The following is a 22167-nucleotide window of genomic DNA, read 5'->3' as shown; positions in this document are numbered from 1 at the left end:
GAGGTTGGAGAAAACTGCATAATGAGGAGCTTCATAACTTGTACTCTTCTCCATGTATAATTAAAATGATCAAGTCGAGGAGGATGAAGTTTGCAGGGCATGTAGCACAAATTGGGGAGAAGAGGTATGCACATAGGATACTGGTGGGGAATCCAGAAGGAAAGAGACCAGTGGGAAGATCAAGACGTAGATGTGTGGACAATATTAAAATGGATATTAGAGGGTGAGAATGGGATGGTATGGATTAGATTGACCATGTTTAGGTTAGGGACCAGCGGAGGGCTCTTGTGAACACGGTAATGAACCTTCGGGTTCCATAAAATTCTGGGAAGTTCTTGAGTAGCTGAACAATTGGAGGCTTCTCAAGAAGGGCTCAGTTCCATGAGTGAATACTTGCAAGATAACGAAGTTCTCTCTAATTTATCAAGCCACTGGCTGACCAAGTACTACAATAGATCTAGAAGACAATTTGGCCATTTGGACTTGCATCAAGAATTGTTTTGGAAGATGTAACGCACTGACTGACTCCATGGAGTTGAGTCATTCTTGATAAATCGCCAGTCCCTCAGCTACTCAAGAATTTCCCTGCATTTTATTGAACCCGAAGTTTCATTACCGTATTCACAAAAGCCCTCAACTGGTGCCTATCATGAGCCAGATGAATCCAGTCCATACCATCTCATCATATTTATCTAAGTTGAATCTTAATATTATTCTCCCACTGCATTTAGGTCTACTCATGTGGTCCCTTCCGTTCGGGCTTTCCCACAAAAAGACGTGTATTACAGTCAGTCCTATGAAATTTTAAATTTTCCTTTTCCCCGCATAAAAACTTAAGAGTGGAGATATTATGCAAGCCCGAATGTAAGTCGACCCATATTTTTCCAACGAGAAGATCACAAAATGTTCTCTGTGACAGAATTGAATATGCCAGTTACTTCTAAGGGTTATAAGCAGCCCCCGGATTTTGATGACCTGAAAATATTAAAAAAATGACGTACAAAATGGCCGAAAAATCCAGAAAAATTACCTAAAATATGACCCAAAAATGTAATATGCAGGGCCCGGATTTTGATGACCTGAAAATATTAAAAAATTACCTATAAAATGACCGAAAAAGAAACAGAAAAATGGCCTAAAGGAGAAAAGAAAGAACACTTCGCTTCCATGTTTTTCACGTTTCAGAAAACATATGAAGAAAAATTCCCTAAAATGGCCAAAAATGACAAGAGATACCCTTAAAAGTCCAAAAATTTACCAAAAAATTACCCCCAAAATGAAAAAATGACCTTAAACCTAAAAATGTCAAAAAAATGAGAAAACATTACCTATAAAATTTACATTTCTTTAACCAGCAGCTCATATCCGAGATTTATATGTTTAAGAGCATCGCAGAGGATACAAGGAAAAAAAGATGACATGTCATCAAAATCCTGGCCCTGGTTATAAGTGAAAGGGAGTGGAAACTGGAAGATGATAATAACAGTAAAGGTTAAGTTGTCCCTGAGTTTAACTAATTAAGCACTATGCCATGAAGACGTATGGGGGAGTGGGGGTATAGACCCACGTTTTCTTGGTCTCGACACCAGTTTACAATACATTCAAAATTCAATGCCTTAAATGCAAATGTAGACATTTTCACAATTATCATTAGAATTAACAATTATAACTCCTCATAATCATCTTAAAATTTAATCTCAATGACTCAAAAATGAGGCCAGCCCTCTTTTCTAAGAGGTATTTTAAAAAAAAATCTTGCCTTATATTCGAGTTAATACCGTATATTTCATTGTAATTATGCCTGTGTTTACGAATATGAAACGCGTCCTCTGACAAGGGAAGAATAGGTGGAGTCTTCGTGCCACGATAGTACGTGTATGTCTATTGAAGAGCCTAATGTATGGACCTAGTAGGAAATAACAGAATAACTGAAAAATTAATGTAGTGAGGGGTTTTATAACTTGGAGATTCTAAAGGATTCTGACGATCATGTATAGCATTTGGGATTACTGGGTTTTTGGGGTTCTCGATCTTTAGAATAACGGACGATTAACAAATTCCAAAAACCCAGTAGTTCTGATTGATATAACTTTTCTACATCAGGCATTATTGGGACTATCAAACGAAGGAGAATGAGATTTCAGGAACACGTAGCACGCATAAGGAAGATGGTAGATGCACATATGTACAAAATTTTAGTTGAGAAATTTTACGGGAAGAGGCTTAAATTTTGGGGGATAATATTGAAGTGGAAAATGAGGGGGGTGGGAGGTACAGACTGGATTTGGTTCGAGAAAGCGACCAGTGACATCTTTGGTAAACAGGTTAATTACCTTAATTTTTCGTAAGGAAGACAGGGGGATTTCTTGACTTGCCGAGCAACTGCTTTACCGTTTGAAATAGAAATCCTGTCTTTGGAGTTACTTGGTGAACACTGAGCTTCTGTCTCATTACCTGGAGCAATCCTCACACTCCCCAATACGTCATCATAGCGTAGTGCTTAAACACAACATTAAATTTAATTTTACCATTTACCTCTTTAACGTTTTTCTTTAAGTCATGTTGATAAGGGAAGACTAATTGCACAACCCATGCTATGCTTTGTTTCAGAAACTATAATTACAGTACACACGCTCAGTTAAGACATATTAACAAAATCCATGCATGAGGGTGGCTGCATTGCCTGAAATTACCGCTGGGAGTGGTCACATGCATAAAAGAAAGGGGCCTTCCCAGCAGTAACAGAATCACGCAGTCACTCACTGTCTCTTTCTTCACGTCTGCATGTCCTCCAGCAGACAGCAGTAATTATTCCACTGCCTTTGTAGCGGCGCTGTGTTCGCCTTAATGAAAAGGTGAAAGAGACCTTTAAAGGTTCATTATCACTGATTAGTATTCAAGTGCAAGGCCTGCCACTAGTTTACTATGTACTTCCTGCATGGATGCAGTTATGGGTGTGTTGAACAACGCAAGGAATTTAAAAGTGAACGCCGCCAGTAAGGGGATTAACCATAGCCTGAAACAGTGACCACTTCTAGGATTTATTAGAGTAAGGGCAGCCATCTTTTTTCCAAATGGGAGCAGACGGAATATTTGCCTAAAAAGTGAATAATTTTGCTGATGGATTTAGGGTGTTTAAGGTAGGATACGTTCTTAAAAATAATTTTATGTTTTGTTGTTAATATTTAATTGATTTTTTCTTTTTATAATTTTGTGTTTGTTTTAATACGGTTCTGTATGGGTGTAAAACTTGGTCTCTGACATTAAGGGAGGAACATAGAGTAAGGGTGTTGAGAAAAATATTTGGACCGAAGAGGGATGAAGTGACAGGATGCTGGAGAAAACTGCATAATGAGGACCTCCATAATTTATATATACGTGTGTTTATGAGCTACAACAGTATGTGTGAATATCAGTAGAACGGTTTTCAGGCCTCATCATTCGACACGGAGACACATAAACCACTGTAGCTCAGAACATAACACAGTTCTGTAAACATACTATGGAAACAAAAGATAGCTATATTTGCTTTGCTAGGAGCTGTTTTTGTGCTATGTTGTGCGTACTACAAGTTTCCCCTGCTTTTGGCTTCCTAAACCTGCTCGAAACACTGCCACCTTGTTGTAAGCGAAACTTACTCATTTACAAAATATAACACTGGATGGACCTTAGTTTAGGCAGCTAGAAGCTGGCTACTTATCAAGGAGACCCGGGTTCACTTCTCAGTGAATTCATATGTAACTCTTGTTGGTCTAAGTGACATTGGAAGAAGTTTTTATTCCCTACTTCTTTCGCCTACTCCCCACTAACCATCATTCCGCCATCGCTCCTTACCTACCTCTCAGAGCCCCTTCAGTTTTACTGTAGCCCTTATCAGGCAGGACAGTATCACATCTGACTTGGTTCATCCTGGTCCGTCACACTATTAATAGTATAAAGGATTATTAACGCCGTACAGTGTGATTGATATTTTTTTTCCTTTTTTTAATCTCTCATCCTTTACATGTTTAGGTCGGAGTCACCATCTTCAGGACATATCAATACTTGCGGGAACTACTATTACAATGTGATTGGTCATTATCAGTGCATGCGTACACTAATATTACAGCGTCATGAATATAAAATACTGTACTGACCTTTAACAATTACAGCGATGTGCATGAATTTATTAAAAAAATTATTAATTATTATAATTAATCTGTTTACTAGTATAAACCGCGCCATAGCTCAAGCGATTAATCGCTGGCTTCCCACCGCGGCGGCCCGGGTTCGATCCCGGGTCTGGTAAAATGGGATTTGTGGTGGACAAAGTGGCGTTGGGGCAGTTTTTCTCCTAGTGCTTTGGTTTCCCCTGCCAATCTTCATTCCAGCAATTGCTCCACAATCACCCTCACCTATCATCTGGGGCTGCTACAATAGGCCAGAAGTGGAGCAGTACAAGGGACTCAGTCCCACCCCACTAGCATTAAAGAAAATACTAATATAAAGGACACAAATCAAATTGGTTCTAGATTTTAACAAAGTTTTAAAATAATACTAGTAAATAGATTAAAAAATGAAAAAAAGACATTTATCGATCGCACTGGACGGCGTTAATAATCCTTTCTACATTATCGTATCTTCATCTCAGACTCGGATTTTGGCTAGTTTCGAAGTAAGGACATTGAAGATGGAGTCCTGGGGTTTAAATCTTTCGTTTTAATATCTCAACAATTTTGCAAACAAGAATAACCAATTAAGACTGTGGTGGTCTGGGTTATGACACCATGCAGTTTCGCAAGTAGTTACTAGACTTTGGAAATAACCTACGGCTTTCATTTACCCTGAAGATGGAAGCATCAGTTTTCTCCAGTAGTTGGTATCTACCTATAAAAGAATGTGCTGTCATACATTAGAAGACCCGATTGTCACAGCCGCAGTTCACCTCAGGTATTATCAATACAACATTTCCTTCAAATCGCAGAGTTCTGTCTTCTGGTATATAACGCCGTGTAGTCCGTCGAAAATCAACCGTCGTTTCGGAGGAACATGTCTCCTCAATATTCGGCTGGAAGAATAAGTCAAGCAATAAATCAGCGTGAAAACGAGCGGCAATCAGGTAGAAACCTTCATGACCACCGTTGTCATAACCTAAAATCCTGCATCGCCTTGAAATCGATTGAGGATATGATGTGACTTTATTCTGCCGATTAAATGGAATTTTCTCGTTTGGAATGAAATGAATGTAACCCGGTAAGCAGGTGTACAAAACAACTGGAGCGTTTATCCGAAAGTTTGTATACGCCTGGTTTAATATCTGAGCCGTTAAATTAATTAGGCACGTGCTTGAATTAGTCTGCCCAATGCTATCAAGTCCAAGGACAAGGAAAGGAAGAGAACTTGTGTGAAGAAGAAGCAAAATGGAGTACACTATTCTTCTGCAGTCGCCAAATATTCACATTAGGCCCACTTCTCTTGACTGGCACAGTCCAATGAACGTCACGGTGTAGTGGCTAACGCTTCGCGGTTCGATTGCCCGCAAAGACACCAGTTATACCGAGTTGCTCCGTTACGGTTTTTGCGGTGATGGGCGTTCTGTGTACAGCAGAAAGTCAGCACTGCAGGAGGGAGTACCGAATATCGCTTACCAAGAGAACCCTCCCCGTTTCCTTTTTTAAGTTTCTTGGGGTGGGGTACTTGGTACGTCGACCACTAATTGGCGTATTGTAGCAGCCCCGGAAGATAGATGCATATAAAGTATTTGTGAAATGGATATTGGCAGGGGACACCGAAGTAGTCGGAGAAAACCTTCCCGGTGCCACTTTGTCCACCACATAACTTGACCTGGCTTCGAACCCAGGCCTCCGCGGTGGGAAACTGGCTGCTAACCGCATGAACTATGGCACGGCCTCATGTTAGCCTAATTGGAACCGTGGCTTCGAATCCGGGAGGTACTGGGTTAAGTTCTCGGAAGAAAGTTTGTTATATTAATCGATAAAAATCATGATTTTCATAGCCTCTCCAGTCAGATACTGTGATAATTTATTTATGGAAGCTACATCGTCTTCCAACTATTAAATCAAGAGTCATTCTATAGTGTGATGAAGTATAGAAAACTAAATCCGAACACAGTAGCCGCGGGATCTAAGACATGAGGCTTCTTCGCCCGCTGGAACACTGGGATCGTGGGTTCGAATCCCACTCGAGGCATGGATGTCTGTGTGCGTTTATTCTGTGTGTAGGTAGCGGTCTTGCAGTTGCTGATCCCCTGTCCAAGGAGTCCTACCGACTGTGTATTGATTGAGAAACTGAAAAGCGGCACAAGGGGATGTAGAGCCGTAAACAGATAACAACTGAAAGCTAAATGCGTCCATTAATAAACCAAAAAGCCAGCAACCGTCCAGATTGGTTCAGCGGTAGGAAATCTGACTCGTATTCTTGAGGAACCGCGTTCGAAGTGAGAAGAGGAGAGAATGTTTACTTGAAATAATCATAGTTTTCCTAACTAGCTTCAGGCACAGTCGGCGCTGGTCTGCGCGTCATGAGATGTTTCCTTCGCCCCTACTAACAGAGTCAGTTGAGTAAGGGCCTCGGGAAACAAAAACAGTTTCCGAAACTTTGTGCTCTACCGGAACTATGACAAAATACAGAAGCAAAAAAAAAAAAAAAATGTAATGCATCATCTTCAGGACGCTTTAGAATTGACTTGTCGTTAAAAGATAGAGTCTATTGTGGATAACATTTGAGGAATATTTATAATAATTGTTCTTCGCATTCATTGCGAAAGTTGCCTCTACATGTATCTAATCCTAAAGGGGCGAATTATTTCTCTTTTCCATAGCTTCCAGAACGGCTATGGGGCCCATCCTGTCCAATGGAAAACAGGGTCCTTTCCCTGGGTGTAAAGAGACCAGGAGTGTAGCTGACCACACACCTGAACTTAGTGCCAAGGTCAAGCATGGTGGATCTATGCCTCCACTCCCCCATAAGCCTTCATGACGTTGTGCTAAATTAATTAAGGCGAGAGACCTTTGCCTTTGTGCCTTGCAGGAAGAATGCAACGTGATCTGTGTTGACTGGGAGGCGGGAGCTGTGATTCCGAACTATGTTCGGGCTGCAGCCAACACGCGGCTCGTGGGCAAACAGCTGTCCATGTTACTCGCGGGACTGCACGGGCATCTGGGGCTGCCTTTCCACAACGTCCATGTGATTGGGTTCAGTCTCGGCGCACATGTAGCTGGTTTCGCTGGGGCAGAACTCAAAAATCTCAGTCGCATTACAGGTAAATATGGTAATGTCTTCCGAGTTGTGGTAGGTGGCTATCAACGTTTCGCAGGGCCGAACTACCTCCATCCCAAGGTTCTTAACGCACTACGTTCCCGTGAATATTAGGTAGTGTTTTCTCCATGTGCTGACACTGTAAGTAACTTAAGCCACTGTTTATAGTACTTAAGTATTCCTCTTAGTAGAGCGTTTCCACGATAGAGTGTAGCACATGTACACAAACACATTTGTTTTCCAAGATTATATCGAACTATTCAGTGGCTGCGACAGATCTAAATTTCGCGACCTAACACAACTTCTAGCTTTAAATTTTTATGTCATTTATATCACATATAATTTAATATTGTATTCTTTTTATCATTTTTTACCCTTTCAAATATTGTGAATATATTCCCAAGATATATTTTCTACGACAAAGCAATTTGCTAAGTAATAGGGATCAGTATTCCCGCCCAAGTAGTTTCCAACGCCTCTGGTAGAGGGGGGAAATATCAGGTGCCGACGGCCGACCTCGTTGGCTGAACGGGGCTGATAGTAGGCACCAGTACCGGTAGGGTATGGGGACAGTAGAAATTAAAGGGGGACACAAAATGGACCAATAACTGGTCTAAGTACATGGGGAAACACACCCCCTCTATTAATAATAATAATAATAATAAAAATAATAATAATACGGATCAGTATTTTACCCAGTGTGTTTAATTACTTGAGATATGTTCATTTAAGACATGATGATGACCAAATTATAGTCGAAACATGTAGCATAGGTATATTTATAATAAAGAAGTAAAATCTTCATTGAAGATATTTCCATACCACTCGTTGTGTTTTGTTGACGGTTATAATACTCGTATAAATAAAAATACAAATCAAATATTATATACACAACAGGTTACACTCTATAAAGCTTGCATAAATTATTACACAAAACTGGATCGACAATTCTTCTAGACGAATACTAGAATATAATATGTATTAGCATATGAACTTCTCATTATCACGGTTCTACAGTTCAGCATATTAAATTGTTCTCAACTCTTTTGAAGTTGAATAAACACTTCAGTTGATATACAGATACTATAGTATAGATATAGATATAGTATATGTAATATAGATATAGTAGTATAGATAAATAACCCCAGACCCTTAATCAAAAGACTAAAGTTGAAGTTTGAATACGATATACATTTCGCGGCCCTGAGGAAATTAGACAGACGTGTTTCGTTGGGTGGCATTGTTGTTGCTGTTTTTTTATTATTATTGCTTTTTACTGTTTAATATTTTCATCACATTAAAAAACCGACGTCTATATTAACAGAAGATTTTAACTATAATAATTAATTGTGTAAGTGGCTTACTAACCAACCAACGAAACAATCAACTAACCACTACATAACGAACCAACTAATTAACCAGTAAATTCTCTACTCAACTAATAAACAAACTAAACAACCTATCAATTTAATAAGCACCTAACAAACTAGCGAACACAGGAACAATTAAATATCAAATAACGAAACTAGTAGCTAGTTCTTAGGAGTGTTGTAACTGCTATATCAGTCATTAAAAGAAATTAAGAAGACTTTATTGTAAAGAACTGTAAGAGCACAGAGCAAACGTATCTGAAACCGCAGTACAGTAATTTACTTTGTATTTGGGTAACACCGGCCCATTTATGGGCTGTAAGACAGAATTTAGTTCAACGTGAAATTTCTGTTTCAGGACTGGATCCTGCCGCACCCTTATTTGAAAGTCAAGATCCACGTGCTCGTTTGGATTCAACCGACGCCATGTTTGTTGACGTAATTCATTCGAACGGCGAGAACCTAATCCTTGGAGGTCTCGGTTCGTGGCAACCAATGGGGCATGTTGATTTCTACCCGAACGGAGGGCGAATGCAGAAAGGGTGTACCAACCTCTTTGTTGGTGCTGTAACTGATATTCTTTGGTGTAAGTACCAACATAACTGTACTCAGAAGAGTTTTATCTTCTTGGATAGAACGCTGTGTAGGTGCGGTGAAAGCCGACAGAAGTTTCGGAGGAACATATCTCCTCTATGTTCAGGGTCGAAGACAAAAAATGAGATAAAAACACTTGGCTTCACTATTTTATATCCCAGAAGATAGAAACCTTTCGTGATCACAGCTGTGAGATTCTCAAATCTAATGTAAGTTCACTCTGTATAAATTAACGTTGTGTGTAATTACAAGAAAGTTAGTAATGAAAAGACAAATCTGTCCCTCTGCTTAATTAATAGAGCACTATGCCATGAAGGTGTATGGAAGAATGGAGGTATAACTCCGTCATTCTTGGCCTCGGATCTAGATGGAATTCAGTGGTCAGTTGCACAGCCCGGCCGCTTTACTTCCGAGAAGTAGCCCCCGTGCCTATTTGTTAGGAGTTTGCCTGGGCCCCAGAGCCGGTCTGGGTGCTGTGGAGTAAAGAAAAACCTTGGCCATGCCTGGAATAAAGCCCCTTCCAGCCGCACTATGGCCCTGGGGTCGACTCAGCCTCTAACAGAAATGAGTACCAGGAGTTATACTTGAAATGTTCTTGGGGGTAAAGGGCGGCCGGCGCTTAGGGCTGACAACTTTGCCACAACCGTACTGGCCTCCACAGCCTGTTGCAGGGATACCTTTATTTTTTTTTTTTGCCTAATAAATTCAGAACATAGCTGTAAAAGTTGCATGGGGGTCACTACCAAAACCTTGCCAGAATAGACGATATTGTCGCCAAGATTCGAATCTGGTATCTTCAGGATAATCCTGTGTTTGAAGCTGAACTAATCTGATTATCTTTTTATTCATGGAGTGGGGTGAGGGTTGTACTGACAATCCGTGGGCCTATTGTACCAGCCCCGTATGATAACTGAGTTTGGGGCATTTGTTGGGATGAAAATTGGCAGAAGAAACTGAAGTAACTGAAGAAAAATCTGCTCCACCACAAATCCCAAATGAATCCAGCGACTAACCTCCTGACAACTAACCTGTTTACTGTTCTCGTTAAATAATGAGTTGAAATAAGGATACTGGTTCACAGGTCAGAAGAATCAATAGACGAGGTTCTATTGTGATTAACAGAGACTATATCCTCTGCATAACTACGCATATCGTCAAGTAGTTCAGACCTTACGACCTCTTTCATTTCCAGCTGCATCCGATGTGGAGGGGCGGAGCCTTTGTAATCACAGACGAGCGTACAAATTCTTCACCGATTCTGTCTCCCCACGCTGCCACTTCCCCTCATTCCCCTGTGAATCTTATGACAAGTTTCTGGAAGGGGAATGCTTCCCCTGTAATGACGACCGGAAGTGTGGCAACATGGGTTTCTATGCAGACCGTTCGAACGGCAGGGGAACGCTGTTCCTTGTAACGAGGGACGAAGAACCGTTCTGTGGTAGGTAAAACATAAAGGTAAAGTTGGTTCCTGTGTTTAATTGAGTACTATGCCATAAAAACGTATGGGCGAGTGGAGGTATAGCTCCACCATTCTTGACTTCTGCGCTAGATGTAGATGAGTGTGGTCAGCTTCATGTCGTTGTGCTGAGACCTCTAAAGGAAAGTTTCGAGTCCCGTCGCTAATCCATGCACCCCAAAAGTTCTTTTTTCACAAAGGCTGTAGTATACAGCTTGTCGGCGAAGTTAGTGCCAACTTTAGTGGATAGAGGGTGTCGCGACTAAAGCCAACAACGAGAAATACTCTTAAGCAAATATCTTTTAAATTAATGGATGATGACCATAATGAAAATAACATTAAGATGCTAATTTTAATTGCAGGTATTATACTGAAGAAGCATCGCATTCAAACGCGATGCATTTTTTTTATTGCTAGTGGGGTGGGACTTGCACTGCGGCCACTTCTGGCCTATTGTACCAGCCCCAGATGATAGGTGAGGGTGATTTTGGAGCAATTGGTGGAATGAAGATTGGCAAGGGAAACCGAAGTACTCGGAGAAAACCTTCCCCAGCGCCATTTTGTCCACCACAAATCCCACTTGACCAGACCCGGGATCGAACCCGATCCGCCGCGGTGGGAAGCCAGCGACTAACCGCTTGGGCTATGGCGCGGCCCAACGCGATGCATAACTTTAACATACAGTATAACAATTTTAGCAAGATAACACCTGATGAAGTCCGTGTGCCCCCGAAACATGTAGTGAGGAAGATGGCTGACTACGTAATAAGTTGCCTTTAAGACGCAAGTATATATGTGCAATAAGATACATGATCTCAACAGGATGCTTAAATACAGCATTACACTGGATCTCACATGAAGTGTTCTCCTTTCTGTGGGCCCTCCGTTGCATTCTCGTTCAATGCTCGTGTTCCTATTGCAACATAATAAATAGGAGTTTTTTATCTAACAGAAAGAACCGAGTTATCAACTAGCTCCCTGGTACATGATTTTCTTGGAGAACTTAACAGTAATTCGATTGTTCAATAAACTTCCATAGTTTTTACGGAGCCATAATGTTCATCATCATGTTCACAAAACGGGTATCATACACTGAACCAGTTCAGTCTAGTCAGATTTATGCCTTATTTCTCTAACAGTAATTTCAAGGCCGCGCCATAGCTCAAGCGGTTAGTCGCTATCTTCCTACCGTGACGGCCCGGTTTCGATCCCGGGTCTGGTCAAGTGGGATTTGTGGTGGACAAAGTGGCGCTGGGGCGGGTTTTCTCCGAGTACTTCGGTTTCCCCTGCCAATCTTCATTCCACCAAATTCTCCATCATCATAATCACCCGGGGCAGGCTACAATAGGCCAATCAGTGGCCGCCGTGCCGAGTGGACCCAGTTGGACTCCACCCCCCGCTAAGCGAATTAAAAAAAACGAACTAATTTTAACATTATCTCCGCACTTACGCCTAGCTATGTCTAGTGGTCTCTCTTGTCAGAATATTCTCGCGAAAATTCTGCATGCAATTATTAGTTCCCTAATGTATGTTGTAGTCGTGCCCGTCTAATCTGCGTTGCTGTTGTCATCCTGATGAATGCAAATTGCAACGTCCATACTAAGTGTCTTAATTGCAAGAGCAAGTCTAATTTCTTCGGAGGACTTTCTCTAACTACAGGTGAAAGCAGACGAAAGTGGCCTGACCCTAAGGTTCATTACCATGTTCATAAGATCACGCTACTGGCCCTCAACCATAGATCATTATTAGTATAATTATTATCGTAAAATTTCAACGCATTTGGAACAAAAACTGTTTTTCTTAATCATATTTTATAATGGTACACTGAAAGACAGTGGGAGTTTGCATAGCGACGGGTTGCGGGCTGGACAGCCGGTGTTCGATTAGCGGCAGGGGCAAAATTTTTCTCTCCACATCGTCCAGACTGCCTGTGAGGACCACCCAGCATTCTAACTAACGGGGACTGGCGATTCTTTCCCCGGGGCTAAGATGGCCAAGGCGTGAAGCTAACCACTCACCTCCATTTAGTCTGAGGTCAAGAAAGGTGGAGCTACACCTCCAGTCCCCCATATGTCTTCATAGCATAGTGCTTAATTAGTTAAGCGCAGAGACAAATTTACGTTTACTTAAGACAGTAATATAATACTATTCTTATTTCCTATTTTATCTATTTCGTTATTCTCTGAAATATCCAGTGTTCTTGTTGTTTGTTTAAGCGTTTTTATGTAATCAACTTTCTTGCTGTTGTCAGGCGCAATAATAAATCAATTGAATTGAATCTGATTGCAGCGCATCAGTATCACGTGAGGGTAGAGAGTTCTCCCAACCCTGTTCCAGTCACGAGCTACGGCAAGATTCAGTTAACGCTAATTGGGAACTCCGATATCAACGAGACCTTCACTCTTACGCAGTAAGTTATCATTGTAGTTACTAACCAGCATATCAGATGGCAGCACATGTCTGTAATTTATCGCTAACCAGCTGATTTACGTGGCGATTCACTGGCTTGATTCGTACGTTTAATTATTAAAAAAAAGTGTATTGTTTAATTTCTGATTGAACATGTAGAATGAAAATTAACATTTGTTTTCGGAAAACAGAAAATGCATTTAAAATATTATAACAGACGTATGACGTAAGAACTGTTTCCTTAGTTCCGAGTTGTATTTCTAAACCCCATAGGAAGCAAAATAAAACTCAATATGCTATGACGAATGTTTTCCGAGCAATAAGCAAAAAAGTGGTGTAATTACTTAATTTAAAATTTTGGAGGATGTGAGTTTCTCACAGCGGTGATTACTAAGAGCCCTGTCTTCTTGGAAATAACGCAATGTAGTTCGTTTGAAGTAAATCGATGTTTCGGAGGAACATGTCGCCTCTATATTAAGGGTTGAAGAATTAGCCAGGCAAGAAAACAGCTTGCTGCTTGGGATTTGGCACCGTGTATATGTGGTGTTAACCGACGTTTCGGAGGAACGTATCGCCCCCATCTTCAGGGTAGAAGAAAAAGTATAAGAAATCTGCAAGCGACAACACCGTGAGAAACGGTAAAGCAAATCTTACACAGCTTGCTGCTTGCTTCATGGTATTTCTTGCGACGTGTTCCTCCGAAACGTCTATTGAATTTCAGCGGACTGCAAGACGTCATATACCAGAAGATATAACTCATCTATAATGGTGGGATTTCCAGCGTCCAAAACCTTCTCAGAATGATCCTCTACCATCAAACCAAATTTGGTTGAAATGGGCGAAACAGTATAACAGTATATTGTAGCATGTAGACCCGTTGCTAAGCAGTGACTGTGTAAACAACGTCCGCTGTTAGGCAACAAATTCATAACAACCAACACTTGGACAGCAACAGAAGAACGGTGTTCTCTACGCGGTCCGTGTCGAGATGTTATAAGTATGACAATTAGAGTTAGTACAGGAAAATGAAGAATCGGTTAGTTAGTAAGTCAGGGAACTGTAGTTCAGCCGTTGTGAACCGTTACTGTTAGAAGCTGGTAACTGAGACATGGGAATAGTTCGGGAATCAAGAGGAACGTCGAAGGCCGCGCCATAGCTCAGGCAGTTAGTCGCTGGCTTCCCACCGCGGCGGCCCGGGCTCGATCCCGGGTCTGGTCAAGTGGGATTTGTGGTGGGCAAAGTGACGCTGGGGCAGGTTTTCTCCGAGTACTTCGGTTTCCCCTGCCAATCTTCATTCCACCAAATTCTCCATCATCATAATCACCCGGGGCATGTACAATAGGCCAATCAGTGGCCGCCGTGCAGAGTGGACCCAGTTGGACTCCACCCCCCACTAAGCAAATCCTATGGGCCTCCACGGCCTGTTACAGGGATTTTTAAGGCTTCCCAGCCTTATTAGGGTCACGCCTTTGTGTCCTGTTTCGTTTAGTGCAATGTGTTCGCAGGAAAGATGATGAGGAACTCAAAGTGGGGGGTTCTCTGGCGCGCATCGCCGTGCCACATCCGGTTCTGCAGGAGCCGAAGGGTGTGCAGATCATGTACTCTGCTTACAGCGGGTGGATATCCAGCGGTCTCGCCTCATGGAACGTCGACAAAGTCACCCTCACCGACAGCTTCGGCAAGAGGTAAATGTCGCTTCGTACAAGGCACGCCAAGCAGTCTTCAGACAGGTCACACCCGCCCGTGAATCATACATCGTTTTCTCAGTATCATCCTCATATGTAGTTCAAGGTCATGCAAGTGGCCTTTTTATCGTCCATTTGCACCTCTGTACACATTTACTGCCCTCCATGACCCCCATGATTTCAGTAGTCAGTGACCTGTATAAATCACGAAGTGTGTTGTTGCGCAATAACCTAACATTTGTGTTCCTTACTTTCAAATATTTTTTTACAGAACGTAATATTTGAAATATATTTTCTTCAATCACAGTGAGAGATCGTATTTGAAAATTATACAAAATAATTTTTGAACTTGGGGCACGCGGTAGCGTAGGTGGTTGAAACACTATGCTAAAACCCGGAAGTTCGCATGTTCGAGTCCCAATGTGGCGTATTTTTTTTCAATTGACCTAATCCTTGCAGCCGCAGAATGGCCCTGGGGCCGACTCAGCTTCTAACATAAATGAATACGAGGAATATTCTTTGGGTTAAAGGGCTGTCGGCATATAAGTCTGACCTCACCGCCATCTCTGAGCTGATTATCTACAGAAAGTGTGGGAGCCCCGACGTCTCACAACCCCATGGAACTTCACGGATTGTTAAGGGAATAGCTTTACTTTTCTGTTTATCTTTATAATTTTTACAATATGTAGCCCTGTTTAGGAAGAAGCTTTGCCTCCATCTTCAGGGAAGAGGAACTAACCGTGAAGGAAAAAAATAAGTCCGTTTTAAGGCCTCAGTTTCCAATTGGATCTTTTGCAGCCCCAGTTCTTGGCATCTTTCCCCAGTATAATTTACCATAATTTACTATAATTTACTTACATGTAAAACTAAATACTATGCACATATTGAGAACTGACAAACTGTAATGACTATAAATAGCGTTTACTGCTGGCTGTGGATCTGACAAATGACAGACCTGCCCTCACGTCAGAGAGGGTGCCCTACATCGACAGATCTGTAGCTGTTGATCTGGTCATTTGACACCAAGACGGACGGACAGACAGACTGACTGCCGGTCGTAACGTGACTTCGACTTCTAATGCATTCCTCTCCACTGAAGGGGTTGTTACCCGTCTACCAATTTCCATGGCGTTACAGCTTATTACACCATAGTCTTCAGACTGTGTATTCAATTAAAGTCATGTAACGAATAAATTAAATGTGATCTAAAAGTTTGTGAAGATGGTGCATTACTACAAATATTATGTTTCTGGACATTATCCATCGTCCTGTTTTTATCTGACAATACCACCTTGTTTATATTTCAAAACATAACATTTGGAAGACTGAATTCTGTCTCTGTCTTCAGGTGGAACCTGCTCAGTGGGGCCCAATCGATAGAGCGAGTCCCTACCTCCGACCACCAGTTCCGGCACAGGATGGGGGGATATGCAAGCCAAGCACAGCAGAAACCATCTTCGAGTTTTGTATACCCTCTCCCGGTGCTGGAACAGGTGCCTGGAAATAGGGACTAGTTCTATCGATTGGACCCAACTGAGTAGGTTTCACCTGCAGTTGGAGACAGATTGCAGTCTCCGAAACATCGTGCTTTAAAATATAAACAGGAAGGTGTTTTTAGATAAAGACAGGACGACGGATAATGTCCAGAATTATAATATTTGTGAGAAAAAATAATGTGAAGAATGTCGTCTTCTGGGATGTGGCGCCCTGTAGATCTTGTGTGAACCGACGTTTCGGAGGAACGTATCGTCTCCATCTTCAGGGTAGAAAAAATCCGCGTGCGAGGAACCAACGTGATCAGGTGGTTGTAATTTGCGGATTTTCTGTCCTGAAGATAGAGGCGACATGTTCCTCCGAAACGTCGGTTCACACAAGATCCACACGGCGCCACATCCCAGAAGACGACATTTTTCATAGTCACCGCAGTGAAAACTTCAAATCTTACAAAAAAAATAATGTGTTTCATATTCCAGTATGTCTGTCTGTAAGAAAGGTTTAGCCCTGGAATCTGGCATTCCAGTGAACCTGCCCCTCTACCCCGGCGAATGCAACCCGCCCAAGGATCTTGCTGTCGGCGACAAAGTCAACTGGACCACCTCTGCTCTTTCTACAGTAGGTACCCTTACTTTACGTAGAAAATGTATGAGCAGCATCAGGTATCTGGCAACAGTGACGCTGAAGAATGCCATCTTTAGGGTTGCGCCGCCGTGCAGTTCGGTGGAAGTGCACGAATATTTCGGAGGAGTATATCGCCTGAATCCTGGAAACCGAAGAGTAAGACACGCGCCTCTGAAACATCGGTGGACTTTACTGAACTACACGGTGTTAGAATCCAGAACATCGTATTCTTCGTCAAGAGGACAGGTTTTCCTTTCTTGCAACCGGAGTTAGAAGTCAGAACAAATCGCTATTATCCGTTATTGGATCACGTGAAGATGTGGTTACGATGGCCATTAGATATTAGGAATGCTAATGGGAGAATGTTTCTGTGTTATCTGACTGTGGTGTTTGTGTTATGTCAGCCCGCACAGTGTGGGACAGATACATAAAGTGTTAGCAGACGTATATCATACTGAAAAGAATTATCGCTTGCTGAACTATTGATTTATCTAAGAGCTGCAGACGTCAGTACAGGCAGTGCCCGATATCACAGGTGCCAGTTGATATCTCAGCCAGCCCCAGGCTTGGCATTTTTTCCAGTGGTTCACTGTATTCCTCTCAAAGAATGAAAAATGTTAAATGTTTCGGAGGGTCACAGTTATTTTAATTTATCTATAAAGACAGTTAAAAACTTCACTGATATTATCCATGTCATTTCCTGAGCATATAAAATGGTCTCATTAATGTAATATGTAGAATGAAGTACAGATACACTATGTCCCGAGCTTTCCTTCAGTAGCGTCATTGCCCCCGTGTGGAGGCTGGGTCGAATACCTCCACCGTGACCTGCAAGTCGTAGGAGGCGACGAAAATGGAAGTCTCAAATCTGAGAAAGTAAAATATGGTCGCGAGTCCCAAGGGACTCGGACCCGAGAAAGACTCTGCTGGAAAGGGCCAACAACATATACAAAAGACAGACCTGCCCTCTCGTCAGAGACCGTAACTGTCAAACAGTAATAAATATCTGGTCATGAGCCCCAGAGATTTACTGACTGACTGACCGTCAGTCGCAATGTGACTTTGAGTTTGCAGTCATTCATAGTTGCGGAGCCGCGAGTCAAGGATAGAAAGACATCACGGAAAGAGAGTCAAAGAGGGTTCAGGGGTTGAGAGTACAAGGACGATGATGGAACATGTCCTTAGTGATTACGTAGTTGAATACAGGTTAAGACAGAGGAGTACAAAGTGACTGAAGACAAGAAGACTTCGCAGTGATTTAAAATGGTAGTTTCTATGTTGAGTTCCATTGCCAGGAGACGACTAGTGAAGACTGGGAATCCTAGTACGTGCGCAAAGGTGAACTTGAAATTGTGCAAATCAGCGATAGTGCTGTATTTACGTGTGATTAAGAGAACTTGTCACGGAAGTGCCAATAAATCCAATTATCCGGACTAGAACCCGTTACTTTTGTGACGCATATCCTCTTACGCGTGATAATATTATGATAGAAATATTAAACGCTTACTTAACCACTGACCAATTCAAATTATTTTTGATTAGCACAGTTCTTTTTCTTTTCAGAGTACACTCCTTATGGTTCTCATTACAGTTACTATGTAAGGCATCTCTACTTTAATGTGTTTAACCACATCAATATTGTTGTTACTGTAAGTAAAATGTAAAATATTTTATTTTCTTTCAGGTGTCCTTCCAGCCAGCTGGAACTGAAACTGAACATAAAAATCCAATTAAACAGTCTTCAACGCTCACGCCATCAAATAGCACAGAGAACTTTACAAAGTACGCCCCAACACTTGTTGTTAAGATTGGAGATGAGCTAATTAAAGAGGACACTGCGAGCAAAAGTGCTCAAAACGTGGACAGTAAGTTAGATTCTCTTGTGGATGCTGCAAGTCTAGTGACGCCCCAGGCACTGGAAAGTCTATCTTGGCAACCAATAGATTACCTTGACAACAGCAACGCTAACAGTTTGGATGGTACACACAACAAGAGGGAAAATTCTAGGTCATTTGGCACACCAATTACAAGAGTTGGTATCCACGACAGAACTTCAGCAAACCATTCAGTAAGTGAAGTTAATAAAAACATTACTGCATTGAAACGTAATATATCCAGCAGCCTAAATTGGTCTGAAATAGTTTCAGACAACCCCAAAACTAAAGAATCAATTTTAATTCATTCTTCAACATCCAGTCCACCTGTCTGGCCCAGGGAGGGGACTCCAACAACGTCAACGAAAGATGTGTTAGCAAAAATAAACTCAACTTCTGACTCACATCTTCACAGTAAACCAGAAATAACTGAACCAGTATTAAATCCAAAAACAACCACAGCAACACGTTCAAAACTGGTTAAAGCTCGAGAAATTTCAAGTACAGTTTCGGGAAATTATCATGAACGTGACATGAAATGGATGCCTGCATTGGACCTCAATCCGCCACCAATAGGTAATGGTCAAACATGGCAACATTGGGTTTCTGAAACCACAGCTCCTAGCAGTGCAAGTCTTATTACTGCAGCCCCAGTTTCGGAAGACAAATCATATGATACGTTTGCTTCATCAAATGAAACAAATGGAGAAGGTGGAAGACTGACAATTACACCCACAACAACGAATTCAAAAAAGTCTCATTCATTACCAATAACAATTCAATTCTTTCCTCATCGTTTAGCAGCCATATTGGCACAAGCTGAACGCTATGCTAGGCTAACATTCTCATTCCCCATGGCAGCAATAAGTAAACTGGGTTATTACAAGTCGCCTTCCACGGATCCACCAGAAAGCGACCAGGACACTTCTGCTTCGAGCAATGTGCTCTACAGACTCAATACACAGTTTCTTTCAGAGAGTTCAGAAGATTCAAACAGAGAGAATCCCAGTCGTCAGACTCTGAGAAGACCGAAACACTTCACAACAGCAAGACCTATTGTGGGAAATGTAAATACGAAGCCAAGTAGTCAATATGCATCCAGCAGTTCTGAGAAACTGAGTCTCAATAACAGGAAAACAGTTTCAACACCCGTTATCGCTGAATCCTCTTACAACAGCCAAATGAAGGAAGCTCCAATTCTGCAGCCTAGATTGGACTTCTTTGACAATTCACCTCAGATGAAAGATACAAAACAAAAGTTTCATATTTTTGTACCCTACACGTATGCATATGTCTCTGATGATGACCAGGATGGTACAGAAGATTCTGAAATGGCTCGCTATATCCCGTTACTGAGGTATCCTTACATGACTCATAATGGTAAATATGACATCTGGCAGAGCTATGGTAGGACAAACAGCAACGACAGTCAGAACTCGTCTGAAAAACCTGAAGCTAGTATCAAAGTTAAACAGTTTAATGGCGATAAAGATGATGATACAGTTTACAAGAAATACTTTAGCATATTTCATCAATACCCAACAATAACAGAAAGATGATTTTGACGGATAATTACACTGAATTACAGTGGCTGACAGATCAACATAAACCCCAGCTACAATTTCTGTGGCTTTCTCTGTTTCTCTCTTTATAGTGGACACAGAAACAAAATTATTCATGTGTTTATAGGATCTATGTTATGAAATGCCATGTGTACACACACAAATTTTGTGAGAAAAGTAATATGTATGGACACAATCCTCTGGGATGTGCTGTGTTATAGTCAGTAGAAGTTCTGTAATTATTGTTTGCATCCTGTTGTGTGTTACTATATAGTATTATATACAACCGTCAACACAACAAGTTCGTAAGAAATAAAGCAATATTACTGCATTAAAATTAATTTATTATGTATATTGTTACATGTTTCGATCCAGGTGGAGCATTAACAGGCAGTTTTCATGAGGTGTACTACTTGTTACTGAAATGTATTTCTAAATTGGATCCATATTAATGATCATTAATAATATCATCAATACCGTTATAATTTCTGCGTTTCATTATATTTTTTTCAATATTAGTCATAACATGTAAAATGTTATAACTCAGTTAAAAGTATTATTTTTTTTTTGTTTTAGTTTTAGCTTGAAGTTCAAGTCTATGATGTTCTATCATAGAGTAGAGGGGTTTTTCTATGAGCCTGCATTGTTTTCTAACTATTCGTGCACATATTACATGGCGGTTTTCCATATGTGAGTGATGTTATGTCCTATTTTTCTCTTGAGTAGAGGTGGTAAAGTTGGTAAAGTTACTGTGTATGTTATGTCATGTCCTGTATAGGGGTGCCATGTCTTCTAGCTATTAGATAGCTGTTGATCCCCTTCTGTGATTCTATTTGACGGTCGTACAATAATACTATACAATAGAAGTTCACCCTTAGTACCAGGCACAGTGCTCTTGCCCGAAATTTCCTTGCTCCTGTTTACATATCGCTTCTTGTGTAATCATTTTCCTTGGAGCTCCTGACAGATTCTTGCCCCTTGCATCTCACCCAATGCTGCCTACAGCTACTGTAACTTTTCGCATATAGTCTGTTACATATTCCAACTATAAGCAACAGTCAATAACATTGATTCACACTTTAATCCACACAGTGATAGTTATGAGCATTAGATGTTATTACAGCTCTTAAAATATTAAAATATATATGTATTATTATAATGGGGTACCCGGTAACGTAGTTGGTTCAGGCGCTATGCTACAAGCCGGAAGGTTGCGGGTTCAAGTCCCGATGAATTCACTGATTTTTTTTTTTTTCAATTGACCTCATCCTTCCAGCCGCACTATGGCCCTGGAGTCGACTCAGCCTCTAACAGAAATGAGTACCAGGAATTAATTAAATAATTTTCCTGGGGAGTAAAGTGCGGTCGGCGCGTAGGGCTGACAACCTTACCGCCATCTTTGAGCCGATTGTCTAGGTAATGTGGGAACATCAACGTCTCACAAACTTATGGACCTTCACGGCCTGTTACAGGGATAACTTTACTTTACTTTATGCATTAATATAAGGCTACATATTTCGGCCATATAAGGCCATTTTCAGGGAACACTTCTATGAAGAATCCTAATGATGTTTTATTCTTCATATCTTTTATGTAGTGTGGCTGTCTCTCTGTAACGTATAACACAAAAATTAATAGTACAAAATTAGTAGGGGGCACTATGCTACAAGCCGGAAGGTCGCAGGTTCAAGTCCCGATGGGGTTATTGGATTTTTTCAATTGACCTAACACTTCCAGCCACTCTATGGCCCTGGGGTCGACTCAGCCTCTAACAGAAATGAGTACCAGGATTATTCTTGGGGGTAAAGGGCGTCCGGCGAGTAGGGCTGACAACCTTGCCGC

General features: G+C 41.3%; 1 protein-coding gene across 2 annotated transcripts in view; it reads left to right on the top strand.

Moving 5' to 3' along the window:
- The window catches only part of LOC111875624, a 69266-nt gene extending 48536 nt beyond the window's left edge, over window positions 1-20730 (top strand). For both annotated transcript variants that reach the window (XM_023872010.2, XM_023872009.2), the window contains exons 5-11: window positions 7030-7261; window positions 8986-9213; window positions 10414-10659; window positions 12967-13087; window positions 14592-14771; window positions 16745-16883; window positions 18574-20730. In XM_023872010.2, the coding sequence (XP_023727778.1) occupies window positions 7030-7261; window positions 8986-9213; window positions 10414-10659; window positions 12967-13087; window positions 14592-14771; window positions 16745-16883; window positions 18574-20322 (2895 nt within the window). In that variant the 3' untranslated portion in view covers window positions 20323-20730. The remainder of the gene's footprint in view (window positions 1-7029; window positions 7262-8985; window positions 9214-10413; window positions 10660-12966; window positions 13088-14591; window positions 14772-16744; window positions 16884-18573) is intronic.
- The last annotated feature ends 1437 nt before the right edge of the window (window positions 20731-22167 follow it).

The sequence above is a fragment of the Cryptotermes secundus genome, unplaced genomic scaffold (genome assembly GCF_002891405.2).
Source record: "Cryptotermes secundus unplaced genomic scaffold, Csec_1.0 scaffold141, whole genome shotgun sequence".
NCBI classification, from domain to species: domain Eukaryota; kingdom Metazoa; phylum Arthropoda; class Insecta; order Blattodea; family Kalotermitidae; genus Cryptotermes; species Cryptotermes secundus.
The sequence above is the reverse complement of the archived record's forward strand: the minus strand, read 5'-3'. Positions and strand labels throughout refer to the sequence as shown.